At 36.7% G+C, this 23,151-nt stretch overlaps 1 protein-coding gene across 1 annotated transcript in view; it reads left to right on the forward strand.

Annotated features, from left to right (window-relative positions):
* The window catches only part of CUNH8orf34 (chromosome unknown C8orf34 homolog), a 396,548-nt gene that overhangs the window by 82,294 nt on the left and 291,103 nt on the right, over positions 1 to 23,151 (forward strand). The window contains 2 exon segments of the mRNA XM_039216922.1: positions 8,615 to 8,746; positions 11,446 to 11,574. Of these exon segments, the coding sequence (XP_039072853.1) occupies positions 8,615 to 8,746; positions 11,446 to 11,574 (261 nt within the window).

The raw sequence follows: 23,151 nt of genomic DNA on the forward strand, positions 1-23,151 counted from the left end.
TATATATCTAGATGATTATCTGTATTAAAATTTTTTTTCTTATAATCAGTGATTCCTAAATCAGCAGATTTAGATCTTCCGCCTAAAACTATTTTCTTCTTGTGTACTTAGATACTGCTTCTATTATGTTTGTTTTTTATTTTTTTCTTCAGGAAATCAACCATGTGTAAATTGAGTTTGCTTTACTGTTCTTTATTCCTCCCATTTCATTTCACATTATATTTGCCTTTCTTTACTGATAGACTTCTATGGAGATTTGTCATAGTGTTCTCTCTGTGTCACTGATTGAATTTCTGCAGTATCAGTTTTCTCTTTCTGGCTTTGAAAACAAATTTAAATGTTGGTATTGCACTTTGGTTTATTGTCATAATTTCCTTCTTTATTCATTTCTGTCTGAAGTTATATTTTATTGTAGGTTAGCTGGTTAACCTATCTCCTATCACATGTCTTTTTGTTTCATATAGTCCATTTTCTTTTATTTTTATTAAGAAGGCAAATTAATCACATTCTAAAATTTTAAGGTTTCTCATAGTAAGTCTTTTTTAAAATTGAATTTTTTCTGTATCTTTTTTTGGAGGTATCACAATTCTGGATTTATTAATTTTTTAAGTATAATTTATTGCCAGTTAACTAATACAAAGTGTATACAGCGTGCTCTTGGCTTCAGGGGTAGGTTCCTGTGATCCATCGCTTACATAAACATCCAGTGCACATCCCAGCAAGTGCCCATCTCAATATCCCATCACTCATTTTCCTCTCTCCCCCAGCCCCCACATCAACCCTTAGTTTGTTCTCTGTATTTAAGAGTCTCTTATGGTGCCTCCCTCTCTGAAACTGTTTTTTCCCCTTCACTTCCCTCATGGTCTTCTGTTAAGTTTCTCAAGTTCCACATATGAATAAAAACATATGCTATCTGTCTTTCTCTAACTGACTTATTTCACTTAGCATAATACCCTCAGTTCTATCCATGTTGTTGCAAATGGCAGAGTTTCATTCTTTCTCATTGCCAAATAGTATTCCATATCCTTTTTATCCATTCATCAATTGATGGACATTTGGGTTCTTTTCCATAATTTGGCTGTTGTTGAAAGCACTACTATAAACATTTGGGTACATGTGCCCCTAGGAATCAGCTCTCCTGTATTCTTTGGATAAATTCCTACTAGTGCTATTGCTGGGTTGTAGGGTAGTTCTGTTTTTAATTTTTTGAGGAATCTCCACACTGTTTTCCCAAGCAACTGCATCAGTTTTCATTCCCACCAACAAGAGGGTTCCTGTTTCTCCACATCCTCGCCATCATCTGTGGTTTCCTGAGTTGTTCATTTTAGCCACTCTGACCAGTGTGAGAGGTGGTATTGCAGTGTGGTTTTGATTTGTATTTTCCTGATGATGAGTGATGTTGCACGTCTTTTCATGTGTCTGTTGGCCATCTGGATCTCTTCTTTGAGAAAGTGTCTATTCATGTCTTCTGCCATTTCTTCACTGGATTATTTGTTTCTCAGGTGTTGAGTTTGGTAAGATCTTCATAGATTTTGGATACAAACCCTTTATCTGGTATGTCATTTGCAGATGTCTTCTCCCATTCCATCAGTTGCCTTTTAGTTTTGCTGATTGTTTACTTTGCAGTGCAGAAGCTTTTTATCTTGATGAGGTCCCAGTGTTCATTTTTGCTTTTATTTCCCTTTACTTTGGAAACATGTCGAGTAAGAAGTTGCTGTGGCTGAGGTCAAAGAGGTTGTTGCCTATTTTCTCCTCTAGGGTTTTGATGGTTTCCTGTCTCAGCTTTAGGTCTTTTATCCATTTTTAGTTTGTTTTTGTGTACAATGTAAGAAAATGGTCCAGTTGCATTCTTCTGCATGTTGCTGCCCAGTTTTCCCAGCACCATTTGCTAAAGAGGCTTTTTTTCCATTGGATATTCTTTCCTGCTTTGTCAAAGATGAGTTGGTCATACATTTGTGGGTCCAATGCTGGGTTCTCTATTCTATTCCATTGGTCTGTGTTCTGTTTTTGTGCCAATACCATTCTGTCTTGATGATTACAACTTTGTAGCAGAGGCTAAAGTCCGGGATTGTAATGCCTCCTACTTTGGTTTTCTTTTGACTATTTGAGGTCTTTTGTGGTTTGATACAAATTTTGGGATTGTTTGTTCTAGCTTTGAGAAGAATGCCAGTGCAATTTGATTGGGATTGCATTGAATGTGTAGCTTGCTTTGGGTAGTATTGACATCTTAACAACATTCATTCTTCCAGTCCATGAGCATGGAGTGTTTTTCCATTTCTTTGTGTCTTCTTCAATTTGTTTCATAGTTTTTCTATAGTTTTCAGCATACAGATTTTTTATATCTTTGGTTAGGTTTATTACTAGGTATTTTATGGTTCTTGGTGCAGTTGTAAATGGGATTGGTTTCTTGATTTCTCTTTCTGTTCTTTCATTATTGATGTGTAGAAATGCAACCAATTTCTGTACATTGATTTTGTACCCTGCAACTTTGATGAGTTCATGTATTAGTTCTAGCAGCTATTTTGTGGAGTATTTTAGGTTTTCTGTGTAGAGTATTATGTCATCTGTGAAAAGCCAAAGTTTGACATCTACTTTGCCAATTTGGATGCCTTTTTTTTTCATTTTGTTGTGTGATTGCTGATACTAGGACTTCCAGCACTATGTTAAACAACAGTGGTGAGAGTGGACATCCCTGTTATGTTCCTGATCTTGGGGAGAAAGCTCAGTTTTTCACCACTGAGGATGATACTAACTATGCACTTTTCATATATGGCTTTTATGATGTTAAGGTATGTTCCTTCTCTCCTGACTTTGTTAAGGGTTTTTATTAAAGAAGGATGCTATATTTTGTCAGATGCCTTTTCTGCATCTATTGACAGGATCATATAGTTCTTATCCTTTCTTCTATTACTGTGATGTATCACATTGATTGATTTGTAAATATTGAACAAGCCCTGCAGCCCAGAAATGAATCCCACTTGATTATGGTGAATAATTCTTTTAATATACTGATGATGAATTCAGTTTGCTAGTATCTTGTTGTGAATTTTTGCATCCATTCTCATCAGGGATATTAATCTGTAATTCTCCTTTCTCTTTCCCAGACAGGGGTCTCTGGCTGGTTTGGGAATCAAGGAATGCTGGCTGCATAGAATGAGTCTGGAGATGCCTTGGTGGCTCAGTTGTTGCTAAGCATTCAGCTTCGGCTCAGTCATAATCTCACGGTCCATGAGTTCGAGGTCTGCATCAGGCTCTGTTCTGACACCTCAGAGCCTGGAGCCTTCTTCAGATTCTGTGTCTCCTCTCTCTGCCCCTCCTCTGCTTGAACTCTCTCTCTCTCTCAAAAATAAATAAATATGAAAAAAAAAAGTGAATCTGGAAGGTTTCCTTCCATTGCTAGTTTTTGGAACAGCTTGAGAAGGATAACTTTTAACTCTATTTGAAATGTCTGATAAAATTCCCCTGAGAAGCCATCTGGCCCAGGACTCTTATTTGTTGGGAGATTTTTGATAAGTGATTCAATTTCTTTGCTGGTTATGGGTCTGTTCAAATTTTTTATTTCTTCCCATTTGAGTTTTGGTATTGTGTGGGTGTCTGGGAATTTGTCCATTTCTCCCAGGTTATCCAATTGTTGACATATAATTTTTCATATTATTCTCTAATAATTGTTTGTATTTCTGTGGTGTTGGTTGTGATCTTTCCTCTTTCATTGGAGATTTTATCTATTTGGGTTCTCTCTCTTTTCTCTTTGAGAAGTTTGGCTAGTGGTTTTTCAATTTTAGTTTTTCTAAAAACCAACTCTTAGATTCATTGATCTATTCTACTGGGTTTTTTAAATTCTATATTGTTTATTTCTTCTCTAATCTTTATTATTTCTCTTCTTCTGCTGGTGTTGGTGTTTCTTTGCTGTTTTGCTTCTAGTTACTCTAGGTGAGTGATTACGTTTTATATTTGGGATTTTTCTTGTTTCTTGAGGTAGGTCTGGATTGCAATGTATTTTGGTCTTAGGAATGCCTTTGCTGCATTCCAGTGGGCTTGGATGTCATGTTTTCATTTTCACTTCTTTCCATATATTTTTAAATTTCTTCTTTAATTGCCTCATTGACCCATTCATTCTATTTAGTAGAATGCCCGGTAACCTCCATGCATTTGGAGGTTTTCCAAATCTTATGGTTGATTTCAAGTTTCATAGCATTGTGATCTGAAACTATGCATGGTATGATCTCAGTTCTTTATTTATTGAAGTCTGTTTTGTGACCTAGTATGTGATCTATCTTGGAGAGTGTTCCATGTACACTCAAGAGGAATGTGTATTCTGCTGCTTTTGGATGAAAAGTTCTGAATATATCTGTCAAGTCCATCTGGTCCAGTGTAATATTCAAGGCTATTGTTTTTTTTATTGGTTTTTCTACCTAGATGATCTGTACATTGCTGTAAGTGGAGTATTTAAATCCCCTGCAATCACCATAGTCTTATTAATTAGATTGCTTATGTTTGTGATTAATTACTTATATTTGGGTAGTTTCAGGTTGGGGGCATAAACATTTACAATTTTTAGCTCTTTGATTAATAGACCCTGTAATTATGATATAATGTCCTTCTTCATCTCTTGTTACAAACTTTAGTTTAGAATATAGTTTGTCTGATATAAGTATGAATACTCCAGTTTTTTTTTTTTTTTTTTACTTCCAGTAGCATGATAGATGGTTCTTCATCCCCTCACTTTCAATCTGAAGGTGTCCTCAGGTCTAAAATGAGTCTCTTGTGGACAGCATATAGATGGATCTTGTTTTTTTTTCCCCCATTCTGTTACCATTTAGTTCATTTTTATCCATTTGGTTCATTTACATTCAGAGTTATTGATAAATATTGATTTAGTGTCATTGTGTTATCTGGTGGTTTCATGCTTATGGTGATGTTTCTGGTCCTTTGTAGTCTTTGCAGCATGCCACTCACAGAGTCCCCCTTAGGATTTCTTGCAGGGCTGGTTTAGTGGTCATGAACTCCTTCAAGTTTTGTTTGTCTGGGAAAGCCTTTATCTCTCCTTCTATTCTGAATGACAGCTTTGCTGGTTAAAGGATTTTTGGCACATATTTTTCCTCTTCAGCACATTGAATATTTTCCTGCTACTCCCTCTGGCCTGCCAAGTTTCAGTGGACAGGTCTGCTGTTACCCTTATGTGTCTGTCCCTTATTGTGTTTTTATAGCTTGTTATGTGTCCTGCACCTGCGAGCACTACTATATTAAAAAGGGGTGATACCTTCTCCAGGGCCTGGCCCTTCAAGAGGTGTGTGTTGCATGCTGTCTGGTTTTGTGACTCTGTTTGCTTTATTTCCTCAGTCATAGTGGTGGTTTAGACCTTCTGCCAGGTGTGCTTTGATTCGTTCATTGAAGTAACCCTGGAAGAAATTAAAAGGGTGAGGGTGGAAGAAACATCCCATACAAAGAAAGAAATGACAGAGGCAGAGAAAAAGAAAAGAAGAAAGAATTGACCAAACAGGGAATCAGAGAAACTATATGACTTAATCCAGAGAGAGAGGAAAATAAAGAAAAAGGAAACACAGGAGAAGTGCAAAAAGAATAGGTTAAAAATATCTGCTTAAACAAACCAACAACCAGAATAGAGAAGGGAAGAAATAAGAGGAAGAAAAGTAAGAGAAAAAATATATATAAAATAAGAATTGATCAAGAATCAAATCAGAAAATACAAAACTGCTGGACTGATATCTGATGGTGGCTTGGAGCCGGTGGCTGCACTGGTCTGGAGGAGGGGCCTTCTGATTTGGTCAGTGTCAGTCTTGTTCTGTGAGGTATGCAGTTTGTTAGCAGGCACTGAGGGGCGTGGTTTGGTGTAGGTGGAAGCCACCTCCAATGTGGGCCCATTGTCTGTTCCCTGAAGCCCCACCTTGTTGGTGATGGGTACAAAAATGGCGACACCCCAGTCTCTCCTCCCTGGAATGGGTGTCCCAAACCACTCTCTTCAGGCCATCCTAACAGTGCCACATGGGTGTGAGAGGGCCAGTTTGTCGCTCCCTACAGCCTCCCACACCACCTAGGTGCTCCGCTGGGATTCAAACCCTGAAATCTTAAAGGGTCCCATCCTGCTGGCGCCAGTTCTGGGGTAGTTAGTTACACTCTGCCCAGCCAGCCCACAAAGGGACCCTGGCTGGTGGGCGCCTGCAGGGTCTTTTGTCCTTGGAGTGGCTATATACCTTCCTCCCACAGCACTCAAGGTAGGGGACTGCTCTCTCCGGCTGTGCCCCTGAGTTCACTCCTGAGCCCTGGGCTGGCTGCCCTCCTTCCCAGGTGGGCATAGAGGGCAGCAGGCCCCAGTCTGGAGAAAGCCCCACAACCCTGGAACGAGTTAGAAATTGGTTCTTTCTCTATTTTTTCCATTCCCCAGTTTGTGGTTTTTCTCTTGTCCAAATACAGTCCTGTACTTCTACTGCCTCTCTTTCTTTTCCTTTTGTCTCTCCATAGAAGGGGATCCCTTCTCTCTGTTCCTATGCTGCCCATTTTATCTCTCCCAGTTTGCAGTCACACACCTGTGGCTTGCCAAGTTGTCTCTGTGGGCCCCTTGAGATGTTTCTGTCACTCTGTAGCCCAGATTCCTGGAATTCCAAGTCTTTTGGTTTCAATATTGCTGTAATTTGAGGGACAGGAACTTCAGGTCCCCCTACTGCTCCACCGTGTTGACTTTGATCTCCCTCTCTGTGTCCTGAATGCTGCTTTCTTGGTTTTTGTATTGATTTTTTTTCTTAAAATGTTATTTTTTCCATTTATTCAAATTTAAATGAGTATTCTATCTAATTTTAAGTTTGTCAGTCAATAGTGCTGGTCTTCTTTGTCCCCTCAACATATAGCTTGGAACTATTTGTATCCTTTTCAAAAATTTTAGAGCAACAGAACAAATCATGACTGCTACTAAAATTTCCATTACCAGTTGAATCCTATGAGTCTCTGCTACAGTAATGAATAACTTTGTTTCATCTTGTTTTCAACTGACTAAATAAGAACAGTATCATTGCTAGATTATTTATATTAATGTGGATTTTTCTCCTTGCCTATAGTAGTGGAGAAGTAAAACCATAAAATATAATGTGCCATGCCACCCTTGTTCTTTTTAGCCTTTTTCTTTGTATCATGAAATGCTGTATTATATGACCAGGATCCTTTCTCCTTTAGCCATGTTGCATTAGAAGATACTACATTCCACGGTGCCTGTATGTCTCAGTCCGTTCAGTGTCTGACTCCTGATTTCGGCTCAGGTCATCATCTCACCATTTGTGAGATTGAGCCCAGCTTCAGCTCCCAGTCATCATGGAGCCTGCTTGGGATTCTCTCTCTTCCTCTTTCTTTACTCCCCCCCCCCACGCTCTCTAAATAAATAAATATATTTATATTTTTAAGAAGATGATATAGTCCTAGGATGTATGCAGAAAGACAGATTCTCATAGAATGATAGAAATAGATGACTCTGATGTAGGGGTAAGTATCATGAATGCCTAGAAATCTAATCTCCTTCTGATTTTTCCGTCTTTCATCTTATTCATATCTGAGGTAACACATTCTTCATTCTGGCAGAACACAGACCAGTATTTCTGTTCCTGGAGTTTCAGAATATCTTTGCCTCTTTTGGCATTGAATGACATGTTGGAGGTGGAAAAATTCGATAACAGTCAGTTTAGTAAAACCTTAATAAATTTGAAGATCCCATATAATGTTTCATAATGTCTATTTGGTATTTACAAGTGGGTGGCTAGAGAAATATTGATGACTCATTCATAAAGCTAAGATAATTAGACAATTTATATATTTAAACAAGAAGGTAGAAGGAGACTCTAAACTCTACAGAAGATCACATAGATGAAAGAAGAATATGGGGAAGCAGTGAATGATACAGAGAAAGAGTAGTCAAATAGGGGATATGGAGATGAGGAGAATGTAGTGTCCTGAGAATAAGAGAAAAAATATTCCGGAAAGATAGGCATGTCTAAAAATATGAACTGCTTGGCAAAGATGTCAAAAGGGGCGAACTCTTGGAAATACCATTTTATTCAGGAATTGGTGTGACTGACTGCCTTTGACGGAGAGCTATGACTTTCAACAAAGTTGGTTGAATTACTTTCTTGAATTAAGAAGTGGAAAAAATGACTGATGCTGGAGAAGAAATGTGGGTGACCATCAGTAATGTAACATATCTTAGTCAATAATGCATAAGGTAAAATCAGATGAGTAAAACTTACTTAAGGGTTCAGTTATTTTTATTTACTTTAGGAAGAGTGCCTTATTCCATAATACCTATTTAAAGAATGTTATTTTAAGTAATGGTGATTTATGCCTTAAAGAATGTTTCCAGAAGCTTTTAAGAGTTTAACATAATCTTAATCATATTAATATACAAATTGAATCATATCAAATTCAAAACTAACATTTACAGGGGATATTAAACAAATACTTTTGAATATTTACATTAGTTTTGATATGAGATGACTTGTAGCTTTTGCCAGGTATATCTAATGACGTAATGGATTTAGTTTTTGATCAATCTTGAAATCACTTATTGTTATATATAAAACACACATACATGTATGTATTTTGTTTGTTTTAACAGAACATAAAGGAACAAGAAGGGATTTCAGAAGCTATGATAAGCCTTGGCAATTAAATGCAAAGAAGCCTAAAAAGTCAAAAAGTGACCTTGCTGTGTCTAATATTTCCCCACTGTCGCCAGAATCCAAATCATGTAAGGAATTTTGTCATTCAAATGTTACTTAATGTAAGTATGTGTTACTAACAAAATGAAGGAAGGAAAGGTAAGAGTTGAAGCCCAACTTTTAATCTGATATTTCTGGCTGCTAAATCCTAATAATGTCATACTCGTTTTAGCAGTAACATTGAGCTTTATTTATGTATATCTACTCACTCACATTCTCAAGCATGTTTAATTGATTTAGAGCCTTTTGAGTATAATATTCTTTTAAGGATGTTAGCTGCCTGGAGCAGCTTCCTCGCCTGTCATGTTTAGTTACAGCATTGTATTCCATTCAAAGCAACACTAACCCTGCATTTAATAAAGTTTATAAAAACTAATTAAATCTTTTAGAGTAGAGGAAAACAAAGGAGATTTATATTCAAAAAATTTAATAAAATTTTAAATGTTAATTCTTCTTTCTTCCTTTAGTCCCCTCAGGTTTTCCTTCCTTAGAAATAGTGTATATATTTTCACATCCTTCGAAATAGTTTGCATCTTTTTACATCCTTTTCTCTGTACAAACTAACATATAAAATATGTGTGAGTTGATTTGCTTTATAAAGCTGTTTTTAGACTATGCACATTCTTGAGCAATTTGTTTTTTTATTTTAGAATGTACCATGGATATATTTTTGCGTTAAACTTAGGTCTAAGTTATACTTTTTAATAAATAATGCTGTAGCATGCTGTGAATGTGCCATAATTTATTTATTCCCCTGTGGAAGGACAGTTATATTATTTACAGAGTTGTGCTGCCACAAACTATTTACTGAAATAAACAAATGTCTTGTAATTTCTGATAAAATAAACAGCTTTGTACATACAAATATAAGTATAGGTGTTCTCATTTCTTCATGATAATTTACGAGACATAACATCATTGGGTCAGAGGGTCAGTATATTTTTAGTATAGTAAATATTTCAGATTACTTTTTAAAAAGATGGTAGAAAAAGTATTTCAGTAGTCTGAGATTGCCTTTGCCATATAAATATTTTTAAAATTATTTTGGTTTATTTTAATCAAAGCAAAAATATATGTGGTTTGAAAAGTCAAGTAGTATTACAGCCTTCTAACATGGAGCCACTTTCAGTTCTTTCAGATGTTTCTTTTGCTACACAAGTTTACAAATCAAGACATACAAGTTACTTGCACAGTTCCCTTCTACTTTTTAAACTTGAGGCACCAGCTCTTGTCCTCTAAGACTTTGTGGCTTCATACCTCAGGCCCAACTCATCACCACAGTATAAGTATGCAGTTATTTCAAATGTTGAATATATACTCCACACAATATTATTATGGCTACGTTAACTAGTCTTTATCACAGTAGAGACATAGATGTCCAACTATTAATTTGCTTTTGAACTAATAATTGTCTTATTTCTGTATTTGCTTTGTTTTCTGTGTACTCACTAATCCTTCCTCAAACCGTTCCTTAAAGTATTGAACTCAGTATGATCACATTCATCAAGGAATCCTAACTTTGATCTTATTTTATTTTATATTTTATTTTATTAAAAAAATTAGAGACATCGCTTTTGGCAGCCCTCTTCCTTTGATCGAATCTTGGCTTCTTGGTTCTAGCCTTTTTCTCAACTGTCTTCTGAGACCATCCTTTAAAGCCATACTGAAGATTCACTTCTCCTTTTTCTTATGGAGGATCACCTATATCCTGAATCCCAAGTCTTTCCACTTTGGGGTTTACTTATTCGTTTTATTAGAGCATCCTTACTATAGAGCTTTCTGAAAAAGATTGATTGCAAGATAAATAGTTTAAATCTTTACTCTAAAAAGTAATTTTCAGTTGGAATTGTGAAGGAATTTCTCTTGTGTCTTCTGGGCAAGAGTGGCCTTTGAGAAGTCTGATGAGAATTTGATTTGCTATTTCTGTCTCTGAAAGCTTTTAAGATCTTTCTTTATTGCCACTGTTGTAAAATTTTGCCTTGAATTGAATTGAATTTATGCCTTGAATTGTTCTGGACATTTAATGGATCCTTCCAATCTGAAAAACAAGTTTTTATATCCTATTACTTTGGCATTTATCTTCCTTGATTCATGCTTTAGTGTTAAATGTTATGATATGTCCACCATTTTGGGAATCTCTCTCTGGGACTAGATTTCTCTACTTTGCTGAATCCAGTTACCACTCCTCATTTTATTTTGCATCTTCCAAAAAAAGATTTGCTCTTTCTTGTCTAATAATGTCTTCTCTTCTTGTTCAACTACTTATTTGACCAAAAAATCTTTAGTCTAATTTTAGTTGGGTTTTGGGGGAAGTGAAGGTAAGTGTCTTCAGTCTTCTGTTTTATCAGAAGACAGCAAAATGTCTTAAAAATATTTACTAATTGCTGATGAAGAAGTTAGTAATTGTTTTTTCAGCTGCTAAAATATTATATAAAATGTGCTCTGCTTGTGTATTTTCCCTAAGTTATAGAAATTGGTTTTAAATTAGTACCTGAATTTTCTTTTTTCTATAAACATTGTCACACTTCCCTTTACTAGTTCAATTAAAACATTTCTTAAAATGCAGCTTCCTAACTTCCCTCTGTTTGCTCATAAGAAAACCATGTCTGAAACAAACATTTTTATTCTGTACATTGATCTTGATATAGTCTCTCACATGATGATGAATAGTAAGTTTTTATCATTATGTAGCATGCTTATGGAATAATCATTTTTTTTTAAAACATAGTGCCAAGGTCAGTAGATCATCCTAAGTGGAACTGGCGATTTAAACCAGAAAGCCGTGATTTTGATGAATTGAACCACATCCTTCAAGAGAGCAAGAAGCTGGGAAAAGCCCTTGAGAATCTTTCTCAAAGTAAGTTCATTTACTTGATTATAATTAGAATTCCTAACTAATATTAAAGTACAAACATTAATTCCTATTGCCAGTAACCCATTTCCAACATCTTCATTATAATTACATGAGAGCTTATGATAGTGTGTGTGAGATTGGAAATGAGGATTGATCTTGAATGTATACACATTCCTGGGAAGACTGGTAGATAGAGTAGGAGGAGCTGTAGACACCTCCACTCCATCCTGTTTCTTGCCCTTAACTGTTTGACTCCAGTCTGTACAAGGTCTCTGTTACCCAGGTCAGCTGCGCGTATAATGGTATCTTATTTATTCTTCTCTTTTGAACCTCATTGTGTGTTTCATCCTAATTAGTAAACATACCATTTGCTTTCATGAGTTTTTGATGTCTCTAAACTTCTCAGGTAGCAACTGGGGGCAGATTCTTCTTAGAATCCTTTCAGAATCTAGCACCATACTTAAAAAAATATATAATGATTCTGTAATCCAAGGCCTAAGTTAGAGGTTTTGCTCTGCCACTTATGAATAACCCCAGATAAATCATTAAACCTCCAATGAGCCTTTGTTCCCTCATCTCTAGAATAGGAAAACATGGTCTGTCTCCTTCTGGTAGGTGTGAAAGTTTAAAATTAAATGTTTCAAGTAAAAACTTTTTTTTTATTCTGATTAAAAAAAAATTTTTTTAATGTTTATTTATTATTGAGAGACAGAGAGAGACAGAGCATGAGCAGGGAAGGGGCAGAGAGAGGGAGAGACACAGAATCTGAAGCAGGCTCCAGGCTCTGAGCTGTCAGCACAGAGCACAACATAGGGCCCAAATCCACGGACTGCAAGATCATGACCTGAGCTGAAGTCGGACACTTAACTGACTGAGCCAGCCAGGAGCCCCAAATAAAAACTTTTAAATATTACTGTCATGAGAATAGGCAATCAAATATTTTGATTTGATAAATGCATTCTGTGTATGTAGATATACATGTGTATCTTGTGGTTTTAGTAGTAGTGAGTTCAAGGTATTCCTGCCTTTCTCTGGTTCTTAAATATCTCTCAATTTTAAAATTAGTTTCCTTTAGAAGCACGTTAATGACATGACCTTACTAAAATTTTCTTTTACTGTCATGAAATATTAAAAATTCTTAAATAGAAGATAGGATACTAGTACGTTCTAGTCGGTTATATTTTAGAATCTGTATGTTTCTGGGGCGCCTGGGTGGCTTAGTCGGTTAAGCGTCTGACTTTCGCTTAGGTCATGATCTCGCGGTTCGTGGGTTCGAGCCCCGGGTCGGGCTCTGTGCTGACTGCCAGCTCAGAGCCTGGAGCCTGTTTCAGTCTGTGTCTCCCTCTCTCTCTGACCCTCCCCTGCTCACGCTGTCTCTCTCTCTCTCCTAGAAATAAATAAAACATTAAAAAAAAAAATTTAGAATCTGTATGTTTCTTTAGATAGCACAGTTATATTACTTCATGACTTGTATCTAAGTTAAAATTGTCTGGAGGGATGAACAAATTGGGTGAAGGGGAGTGGGAAATACAGGCTTTCAGTTATGGAATGAATAAGTCATGGGAATAAAAGGCGTAGCATATGGAATTAAAAAACTTAAAATTGTCCCTTGATATATTTTGGAAGAAATAATATGTATATAGAATATATATTTGTATATTGTGTATAATTATATATATTTAATTGTGTTATAATTTTATAGAGAGAGAGATTGAGTTTTTTTCATACCTCTTAATTCATAGCTCACTAGACCTTTTTTGGGTTTTTATGCAGTGAACCCATGTCACAAGTTAATTTGCCTTATCATAGGGTCTTATGATTTTTGAATTAATTTTTAAAATTTTAATTCCAGTATAATTATTATACAATGTTATATTAGTTTCAGGTGTACAGTGTAGTGATTCAGCAGTCCTGTTACTCAGTGTCCATCATGATATGTGTATTCTTTAATCCCTATCACTTAATTTAGCCCCCCTCCTACTACCCCTAGGTAACCATTAGCTTGTTCTCTATAATTAAGAAGAATCTGTATCTTAGTTTGTCTCTCTCTTTTTTCCTTTGTTCATTTGTTTCTTAAATTCCACATATGAATGAATTCATATGGTATTTGTCTTTCTCTGACTGACTTATCTCAGTATTCTCTGGATCTATCCATGTTGTTGCAAAAGGCAAGATTTCATTCTTTTTTATAGCTGAATAATATTCCATTGTATATATATACACCACATTTTCTTTATCCATTCATCTATTGATGGACACTTGGGCTACTTCTATAATTTGGCTATAGTAAATAATGCAGCAATAAACATAGGGATGATTATCTTTTGAATATGTGTTATCACATTCTTTGGTTAAGACTCAATAGTGGGATTACTGGATCATATCATAATTCTATTTTAAATTTTGGAGGAACCTCCATACTGTTTACCACAGTGGCTACAACAGTTTGCATTCCCACCAAAAGTGCATGAGTGTACCTTTTTCTCCACATCCTGAATGACACTTGCTGTTTCTTATGCTTTTTATTTCAGCCATTCTGACAGGTATGAAGTGGTATCTCATTGTAGTTTTGATTTGCATTTGCTTGATGATGAGTGATGTTGAGCACATTTTCATATGTCTGTTGGCCATGTGTATTTCTTTGGAGAAATATCTGTTCCTGTCTTCTGCCCATTTTTTTTACCTTATTTTTTTTAATGTTTTTTTTTCAATAGTTTATTGTCAAGTTGGTTTCCATATAACACCCAGTGCTCATCCCCACAAGTGCCCTCCTCCATGCCCATCATCCCCCTTCCTCTCTTCCCCACCCCATCTGCCCTCAGTTTGTTCTTGGCATTCAAGAGTCTCTCATGGTTTGCCTCCCTCCTTCTCCCCCACTATTTTTCCCCTTCTTACCCATGGTCCTCCATTAAGTCCCTCCTAATCCTCCTATATGTGCAAACATAAGGTATCTGTCTTTCTCTGCCTGATTATTTCACTCAGCATAACACCCTCAAGTTCCATCCATGTTGCTACACATGGCCAGATTTCATTGTTTCTCATTGCCATGTAGTATTCTTTTGTATAGATAAACCACATCTTCTTGATCCATTCATCTGTTGATGGACACTTAGGCTCTTTCCATGTTTTGGCTATGGTTGAGAGTGCTGCAATGAACATTAGGGTACATGTGCCCCTATGCATCAGCACTCCTGTATCCCTTGGGTAAATTCCTAGCAGTGCTATTGCTGGGTCATAAGGGAATTCTATTGTTAATTTTTTGGGGAACCTCCACACTGTTTTCCAGAGGGGCTGCACCAGTTTACATTCCCACCAACAGTGTAAGAGGATGCCCATTTCTCCACAACCACATCCTCGCCAGCATCTAGAGTCCTTGGATTTGCTCATTTTAGCCACTCTGACCAGCATGAGGAGGTATCTCAGTGTGGTTTTGATTTGTATTTCCCTGATGAGGGATGCTGAGCATCGTTTCATGTGTCTGTTGGCCATCGGGATGTCCTCTTTGGAGAAGTGTCTGTTCATATCTTTGGCCCATTTCTTCACTGGGTTGTTTGTTTTTCGGGTGTGGAGTTTGGTGAGTTCCTTATAGCCCTTTATCTGATATGTCATTTGCAACTATCTTTTCCCATTCCGTCGGTTGCCTATTAGTGTTATGGATTGTTTCCTTTGCCGTGCAGAAGCTTTTAATCTTGATGAGGTCCCAATAGTTCATTTTTGCTCTTGATTCCCTTGTCTTTGGGGATGTGTCAAGTAAGAAATTGCTGCGGTGGAGGTCAAGGAGGTTGTTTCCGGCTTTCTTCTCTAGGGTTTTGATGGTTTCCTGTCACACATTCAGGTCCTTTATCCATTTTGAGTTTATTTTTGTGTATGGTGTAAGAAAGTGATCTAGTTTCATTCTTCTGCATATTGCTGTCCAGTTCTCCCAACACCATCTGTTAAAGAGGCTGTCTTTTTTCCATTGGATACTCTTTCCTGCTTTGTCAAAGATTAGTTGGCTGTACATTTTTGGGTCCAAATCTGAGTTCTCTATTCTATTCAGTTGGTCTATGTGTCTGTTTTTGTGCCAATACCATACTGTCTTGATGATGACAGCTTTGTAGCAGAGGCTAAAGTCTGGGATGGTGATGCCTCCCGTTTTGGTTTTCTTATTCAATATTACTTTGACTATAAAGAGTCTTTTGTGGTTCCATACAAATTTTAGAATAGTTTTTTCTAGTTTTGAGAAGAATACTGGTGCAATTTTGATTGGGACTGCATTGAATGTGTAGATTGCTTTGGGTAGTATTGACATTTTAACTATGTTTATTCTTCCAATCCATGAGCATGGAATGGTTTTCCATTTCTTTGTGCCTTCTTCAATTTCCTTCATAAGTTTCCTATAGTTTTCATCATACAGATCTCTTATATCTTTGGTTAGGTTTATTCCTACGTATTTTATGGTTTTTGGTGCAATTGTGAATGGGATCAGTTTCTTGATTTCTCTTTCTGCTGCTTCATTATTGGTTTATAAAAATGCAACTGATTTCTGTACATTGATTTTGTATCCTGCAACTTTGCTGAATTCATGGATCAGCTCTAGTAGGCTTCTGGTGGAGTCTCTCAGGTTTTCTCCGTATCATGTCATGTCATCTGCGAAAAGTGAGAGTTTGACTTCTTTGCCAGTTCTGATGCCTTTTCTTTTTGTTGTCTGATGGCTGATGCTAGGACTTCCAGCACTATGTTAAACAACAGTGGTGAGAGTGGACATCCCTGTCGTTTTCCTGTACTCAGGGGGAAAGCTCTCAGTTTTTCCCCGTTGAGGATGATATTAGCTGAGGGTTTCTCATAGATGGCTTTTATGCTGTTTAAGTAAGTTCCTTCTATCCTGACTTTCTTGAGGGTCTTTATTAAGAAGGGATGTTGTATTTTTTCAGATGCTTTTTCTGCATCTATAGACAGGATCATATGGTTTTTATCTTTTCTTTTGTTGATGTGATGTATCACATTGATTGATTTGCAAATATTGAACCAGCCCTGTAACCCAGGAATGAATCCCACTTGATCTTGATGGATAATTCTTTTTATGTGCTATTGGATTTGATTTTCTTCTGCCCATTTTTTAATTGGGTTATTTGTTTTTAGTAGGTTTAGTTTTATAAGTTTTTTATATATTTTGGTTACTAACCCTTTATCAGGTATGTCATTTACACATATTTTCTCCCATTCCATAGGTTGCCTTTTAGCTTTGTTGATTATTTCCTTTGCTGTGCAGAAGCTTTTTATTTTGGTATATTCCCAATAGTTTATTTTTTCTTTTGTTTCCCTTGCCTCAGGGGATCTATCTAGAAAAAAGTTTCTCTAGCCAGTGTCAGAGAAGTTATTGCTTGTGCTGTCTTCTAGAGCTTTTATGGTTTCATGGCTTACATTTAGGTCTTTAATCCATTTTGAATTTATATTCATGTATGGTGTAAGAAAGTGGTCCAATTTCATTCTTTTGCATGTTGCTGTCCAGTTTTCCTAGCATCATTTGTTGAATAGACTTTTTCCCATTGAATTGGATCTTACAATTTTGCCATTAGTAGAAATTCTCTGGTTCTCCCTTTGGCTTTGGAAGAAATAATGATAAAGTGAGTTCAGCTTATTACTATATTATGTTCATGAAATAAGTCTTATTCTATTAATATGTTAAAGGTGTATATTAATATGTGTAAAACTTACCCCTTTGGGCAGAGCCTATGGCTCTTTATAGTCTCATTTTATCTAAAAACATGAATTAAATGAAAGATATTTGAAGAATATGCCCAGTTATTACACAGATCTTTGAACTTAGTATTTTGTTCTTTAAAATATGATTAATTGCCTTATAGAGACTTGTTATATCATTGTTAATTTGTAAGAAAATATTTGGCTTGTCACTAAAGCTTTTTGTTTGATTTTATTTTTATGTTTTTAGAGAGCAAGCACACAAACAGAGATGAGGGGCAGAGCGGGGGGAGAGAGAATGTTATGTTAGCTCCATGCTCAGTGGAGAGGCTGATTTGGGGCTTGATTCCATGACTTTGAGATCATGACTTGAGCCAAAATCAAGTCAGACATTCAACCAACCAAGCCACCTAGGCACCCGCTTAAAACTTTTTCTAATGCTTATTTTTTTATTTTGAAGGAGAGGGAGAGTACAAGCAAGAGAGGGGCAAAAAGAGGGAGAGAGAGAAACCTAAGCAGGTTCCACTCTCAGCACAGAGCCTGACATGGGATTTGATCTCATGAACCGTGAGATCATCACCTGAGCTGAAATCAAGAGTCAGACACTTAATTGACTGAGTCACTCAGGCACCCCTAAAACTTATTAATAAAGGAGTTTGATTGCCTTTCAATTACATGTTTGCCCAGATGTATGGCAGAAATATCAAGGTTCAAGCTATGGTCTGTCTCATGAAAACTTGGGTGTGGCCTTTTCTGAGTCCTGTGATCAGAAGCTATTGAAGGGGTATAACGGTACTAATTTAATCCTTGAAGGAAATCTGGAGAAACAAAAATGGGTAGAAGGCAGTCCTTGGTGGGAGAGTAGAAGAGGTGCAGATATGGGATGTTACTCTTGGGACAAAGTCAGGAGCAAGGAAGCAGCCAATCAGGTGAGTCAGTAGCTCAGCCAGAAATAAGGTGTAATGTTCAGCTTCTATGTATGTGATGTAGAATTGCTTTTGGCTTCTCTTGATGGTTTTAAGAGGGCTTTTTTTTTTTTTTTTTTTTTTGTGGCAGTAATGGTGGGAGGTGGGGTTAGAGGGCAGGTCTTCACATATGGAGGGATTGCTCATTTCTCCCTTTAAGTGTTTTTGAGTCTCTTTTGGAACAAAATGCTGCTTTCTTGGAATGACCTGATTTTTTGTGATTTTCATTATCTGAGGTTTAATACAAAGTTTTGTCTTAGGCCTAACATGTGACTAATTACTAAGTTTGCCTGAGATGGTCAGTGTAAATTAGTAGATGTGCAGTGTTACCATTTACTGACGTTTATTTAGCAGTCTAGATGCCCAGTGTTTAACTTGTAATCACAAACTTAGTTCTCTGTCTTCCTGAAGCAGAATGTCATTAATTTTTATTTGATCTTATAATAGCTTCAGGTTGGTAACTCTCTAATCTCTCATCTCTAATAATTATTCTGCATTGTTTTATTTACTAAAAAGACATAGGGAATGGGGTTTACTTCCAGGCATGGTCAAAATGAATATTCAGTGTCTTGTTACTGTGAACCTTTGTCTCCAGTGTCATACCTATTGATAGGAAAGTTTGAAAATTTTTAGTGATCTCTTAATTTTGGTAGTTTCTGATAGAATTCTCTCTGGCAAGGTTGGTCTTTGCTTTATCTTAGTTGTACTTTCCAAAGGACGTGACATATTCTAGAAGTATTTGTTATTCACCTGAGACTGACAGCAAAATATTATTTATATCTTTCAAAACGATAGAATTATCTCAGCTCTACGGCTGTCAGCTTATCTAGGCTTAAATTCTCTGTCTCTTTCTCCTCTGCAGTCTTTCTCTCTCCCCCAACAGGATTTCAATAATAATAGGAAAGACTAGATATTCTCTCCAGTTTGCAGATGGGAATTTTGTTTCAGTAACAACTGTACCATGCTTTTTTTCATGACTTTTTTGCAAACCTTTCAAAGTAATGCTTTAAAGTCAATCAATAACTGTGACTCTCTTATGTTATGATTCTCTTAAAATGTAGATGTATTAGAAAACCTTGCAGTGGCTCGTAATGCTGCATAGTCATGATATGGTAGGCATAGTGGATTTTGGTTTCTGGAACTTTCCTTTTGCCATATTTCTGAATGCTCCTCAAACATGACTTTCACATTCCAGGAACCTGGACTCCTGCGTTTTCCTTCAAGTGTTTGTTTCCATCTGACTTCCAAGTAGTGAACAATATTATTTCTGAATAGGGAAGTTGCAAAGATACAAGACCTTCACATTCCCAAATAATGTATCTCTTTTAGTGGCTGTGATTGAAGGGCCTTAGGGCACTATCCTCCTCAGTGCATTATATTAGGGCCCATCATCATACTACTGGTTATATTAACCCAGTCAGTTGGTTAAGGTGGTGTCTGTCAGCTTGCACCTTTGTAAAGTTAATACTTTCCCTTTTTGTTACTTAGTAAATATCTTAGGAGAGATACTTGAAGACTTCAAAAATATCATGTTTCTTTTTCACACTTTCACCCAGTAATTTCAGCATCCATTGGTGAATCTTGCCTGAAACAATTATTACTGTGGTTTTCTAAAAGGTAGTTTCTGTTTCTATCATTTCTTTATTCATTGTAATTCCTCTTTAATGAAGAGAAGGGAAAATGGACTTATAGCCACCACTGACATAACAGGGCTTATTTACCTTTCCTTGTGACTGGTCATACTTCTGTTTATCTAGTAAATACTTAGATATGCATATGGATATTAGTGTGGGTATATATGTAGATATGGATATTAATGTGAATATAGATATAAACATTTTTCTGTAGGTATTGATATAAAGAAAATAAAATATGTATCCCAAAGTTAACTCATACTGATTTTTCTTGGGAATCCCAAGCAGGCATTACACTGTCTGCACAGAGCCTGATGGATGCGAGGCTCCATCTCACAAACGTGAGATTATGACCTGAGCCAAAATCAAGAGTTGGGCGCTTAAATGACTGAGTCACCCAGGTGCCCCCCAGTTTTGAGTATACCATTTGGCCTTCTTCCTCAGGTTTCCTCTTCTGTAAAATGAAGTAATATATCCCAGATTACTATCAAGAATCTTTCCATTTTCTATAAGTCTTTGTCTTAATGGTCTATAATTTATATCTCAAAGTTAAAGGTACTCAATGGCTTACAGATTGTGGTTTAACCTGCTTGAATTCTTTCTAGCTCTTTGTTATCCTCATTCTTGTTCTTCATGCATTGTGACCTTCATTATATTAGAGTATCTGCAGAACATTTGCACTTCATTCTTTCTCATCTTTTTTTCTCATTTCCCCTGCCCGTACTGAACTATGGGCCCATTTTACCAATATTTGTTCCTTGTTGTTTCCATCCTTCTGTTGTGTCTCTGTTGAAATTTCCATCTTAAATAAGTGCTACAGTTTTCAGCTCTTCTTCACCAGTAAGGCTCAGAGCTCCAGGGAAAAATGGCAGGGCCCAGCTGAACACTACATACAGACTCTTGATTTGTACCACTGTTACTTATCTTGATCAGTCCATCCCTTTCTCCACTCTTCTGCAACTATGAAAAACCCACACAATAATCTGCACACCCATCTTTATTCCCTGCCTCAGTGCTTTAGCATTTAGCTTGCCTCTAGCTTCATAGAAAAACTTAATTGTAAAACGTATAGAATGTGTTCCCCTCTACCCATCTGCATACATAAATACATCCACATCTATCCTGGCCTTCTCAACAGAAGAGTTGTTCCTCTTTTTTTGGGGTAAGCTTTCCACCCATGGTCTTAATCCCATTTCTTTCCCAGTCCTCTGAGATCCGATTCCATTAATCATTTTGTCTTTTCTGTATGTGGAACTTGCTCATTCCAGTCCTACTAATACTGGTTTTGTGATGCTGGGAAAATTTCTTAACTCTCTGTGTCTCAGTTACCTTTTTTGTAAATTGCAGTAATAATGGCACCTATCTCTTAGAGTTTTTGTAAAAATGAAATGAGGTGGTACGTCTAAAGTGCTTAATATGGTACCTGATATATAATAATTGCTAATTAAATGTTATATTTCTATTATAAATAGTTATATTTCTATTACTGTGTCACAGGTGACCACAAACTTAGTGGCATTAAAAAAATACAAGTTTACTATCTTACAGTTTTTGTGGCTCAGGAGCACAGGTGTAGCAAGCTGAAATTAAGGTGCTGGTTGCTGCTGTGATCTCACCTGAGGTTCTGGATCTCTTTTTGTGCTCATTCAGATCATTGGCCAAATTTAGTCCTTGCTGTTGTAGTATAAGATCCCTGTTTTTTCATTGGCTACTGGTTTTAGAAACAGCAGCCATTCTCAGGTTCTTGCCTTCTGATCTTCTCATGGTGGTAGCTCATAACTACTTCTTAGAGTCCACTGAGGAGCATCTCCTGAAAGTTGGCTTTCTTTTGAAAGACTCATCTGATTAGGTCAGGGCCATCCAGGATAATCTCTCTTCTGATTTACTCAGTGAACCAATTAGTAACCAAATCATGAAAGTGATATCCTTTCATATTCAGTGGTCCCACCATGCAGACTCACAATTGTGTGCCTTGGGGAACATCTTAGAGTTCTGCCTACCACGTAAATTATAAGTGTTACTACTGCTTATCCCTAATAGCCTCTAATATGCTTCAGCTAAGCGTGGCCCAGCAGAAATGTAATGTGAGCCACGTGTGTGATTCTGTATTTTTAAACAGGCACACTACAATAAAGCAAAAAGAAGCCTGTAAAACTAATTTTAATAAGATACTAAGTTATCCATTAAACTACCCACATCTCAGATGTTCAGCAGCCACATGGTGAGTGGCTACTATATTGGATGCCACAGATGTAATTAATGTTAAAAACAAACACACATGAAAAATCTCTTGAGTTTGAGTTACCTAAAGACGTCAGAATTCCTTCTTCCTCTTTGATACAAATTTTCAAAAGAAATAATGAACACTCATTATCTCCACTTGTTCATCCTTTCTCCCCTCAGTGTGGCTTTGTGATTGCACCTATCATTCTATTGAAACCTTTCTCACCATATGTCACCAATTGAATACAGATTGTCAAACTGAATGAATGCTTTTCCAGTCCTCATCTTAACAGAATTGCTCTGGTCTTTTTAACACCACTGATTATTCTGTTTATCTTTAGACTCTCTGATCTGCTGCTTTTTGGGACGAGGCCCTCATTTGATCTTCTTGGATGCCCTTCACACCATTTCTTACAGGTTTCATTCCAGCACTCCTCTGTCTTCCTGGCCACTTTGAATGCTGTTCCCACAGGTCATCCTGTGTGCTTTCAAATGCTCTCTGTTTGCCTTATCATCCTCCCTCATATTTATAATTATCAGCCCTACACAGCTAATTCAATTGAATATATTTCCAGCCAGAATTTTTACACTTTATGTGAAATATTTGAAGCATATCTCCATTTGAATATCCCACTGGCCATGCAAAACTCAGTATATCTAAGTAGATCATACATCTTTGTAATGCATGCTTTTTCTTAGGTGATAGTACCATCACTTACCAGTTCACACAGACTGGAATACTTATAGATTCCTTTCTCTTCCTAACTGTTCATAACTAATTAATTACCAAAATCGTGTTCATTTTCCCTCTATCTTGGGTTTGATTCTCTTCTCCACCCTTAGTTCATACTTTCAATATCACTGACCATATCATTGGTTTATCCATTTAACATGTTCTGTTTTGTCTCATTTCATTCCTGCCCTATGACAGAGAAAAATGGATGCAGTTCCTGGCCTTACTGAGCTAGTGGCTGGCTGCATTGCCATAACCTATGTTAGGGGAGTCTCATGGCCAGAATCCCTGTGGCTTAATAGAATTCAAGTATTTTTTTACTCAAAAAGTAGTTCACTGTGGT

Source organism: Hyaena hyaena, unplaced genomic scaffold (assembly GCF_003009895.1).
Source record: "Hyaena hyaena isolate Hyena2069 unplaced genomic scaffold, ASM300989v1 scaffold_660, whole genome shotgun sequence".
Classification (NCBI taxonomy): domain Eukaryota; kingdom Metazoa; phylum Chordata; class Mammalia; order Carnivora; family Hyaenidae; genus Hyaena; species Hyaena hyaena.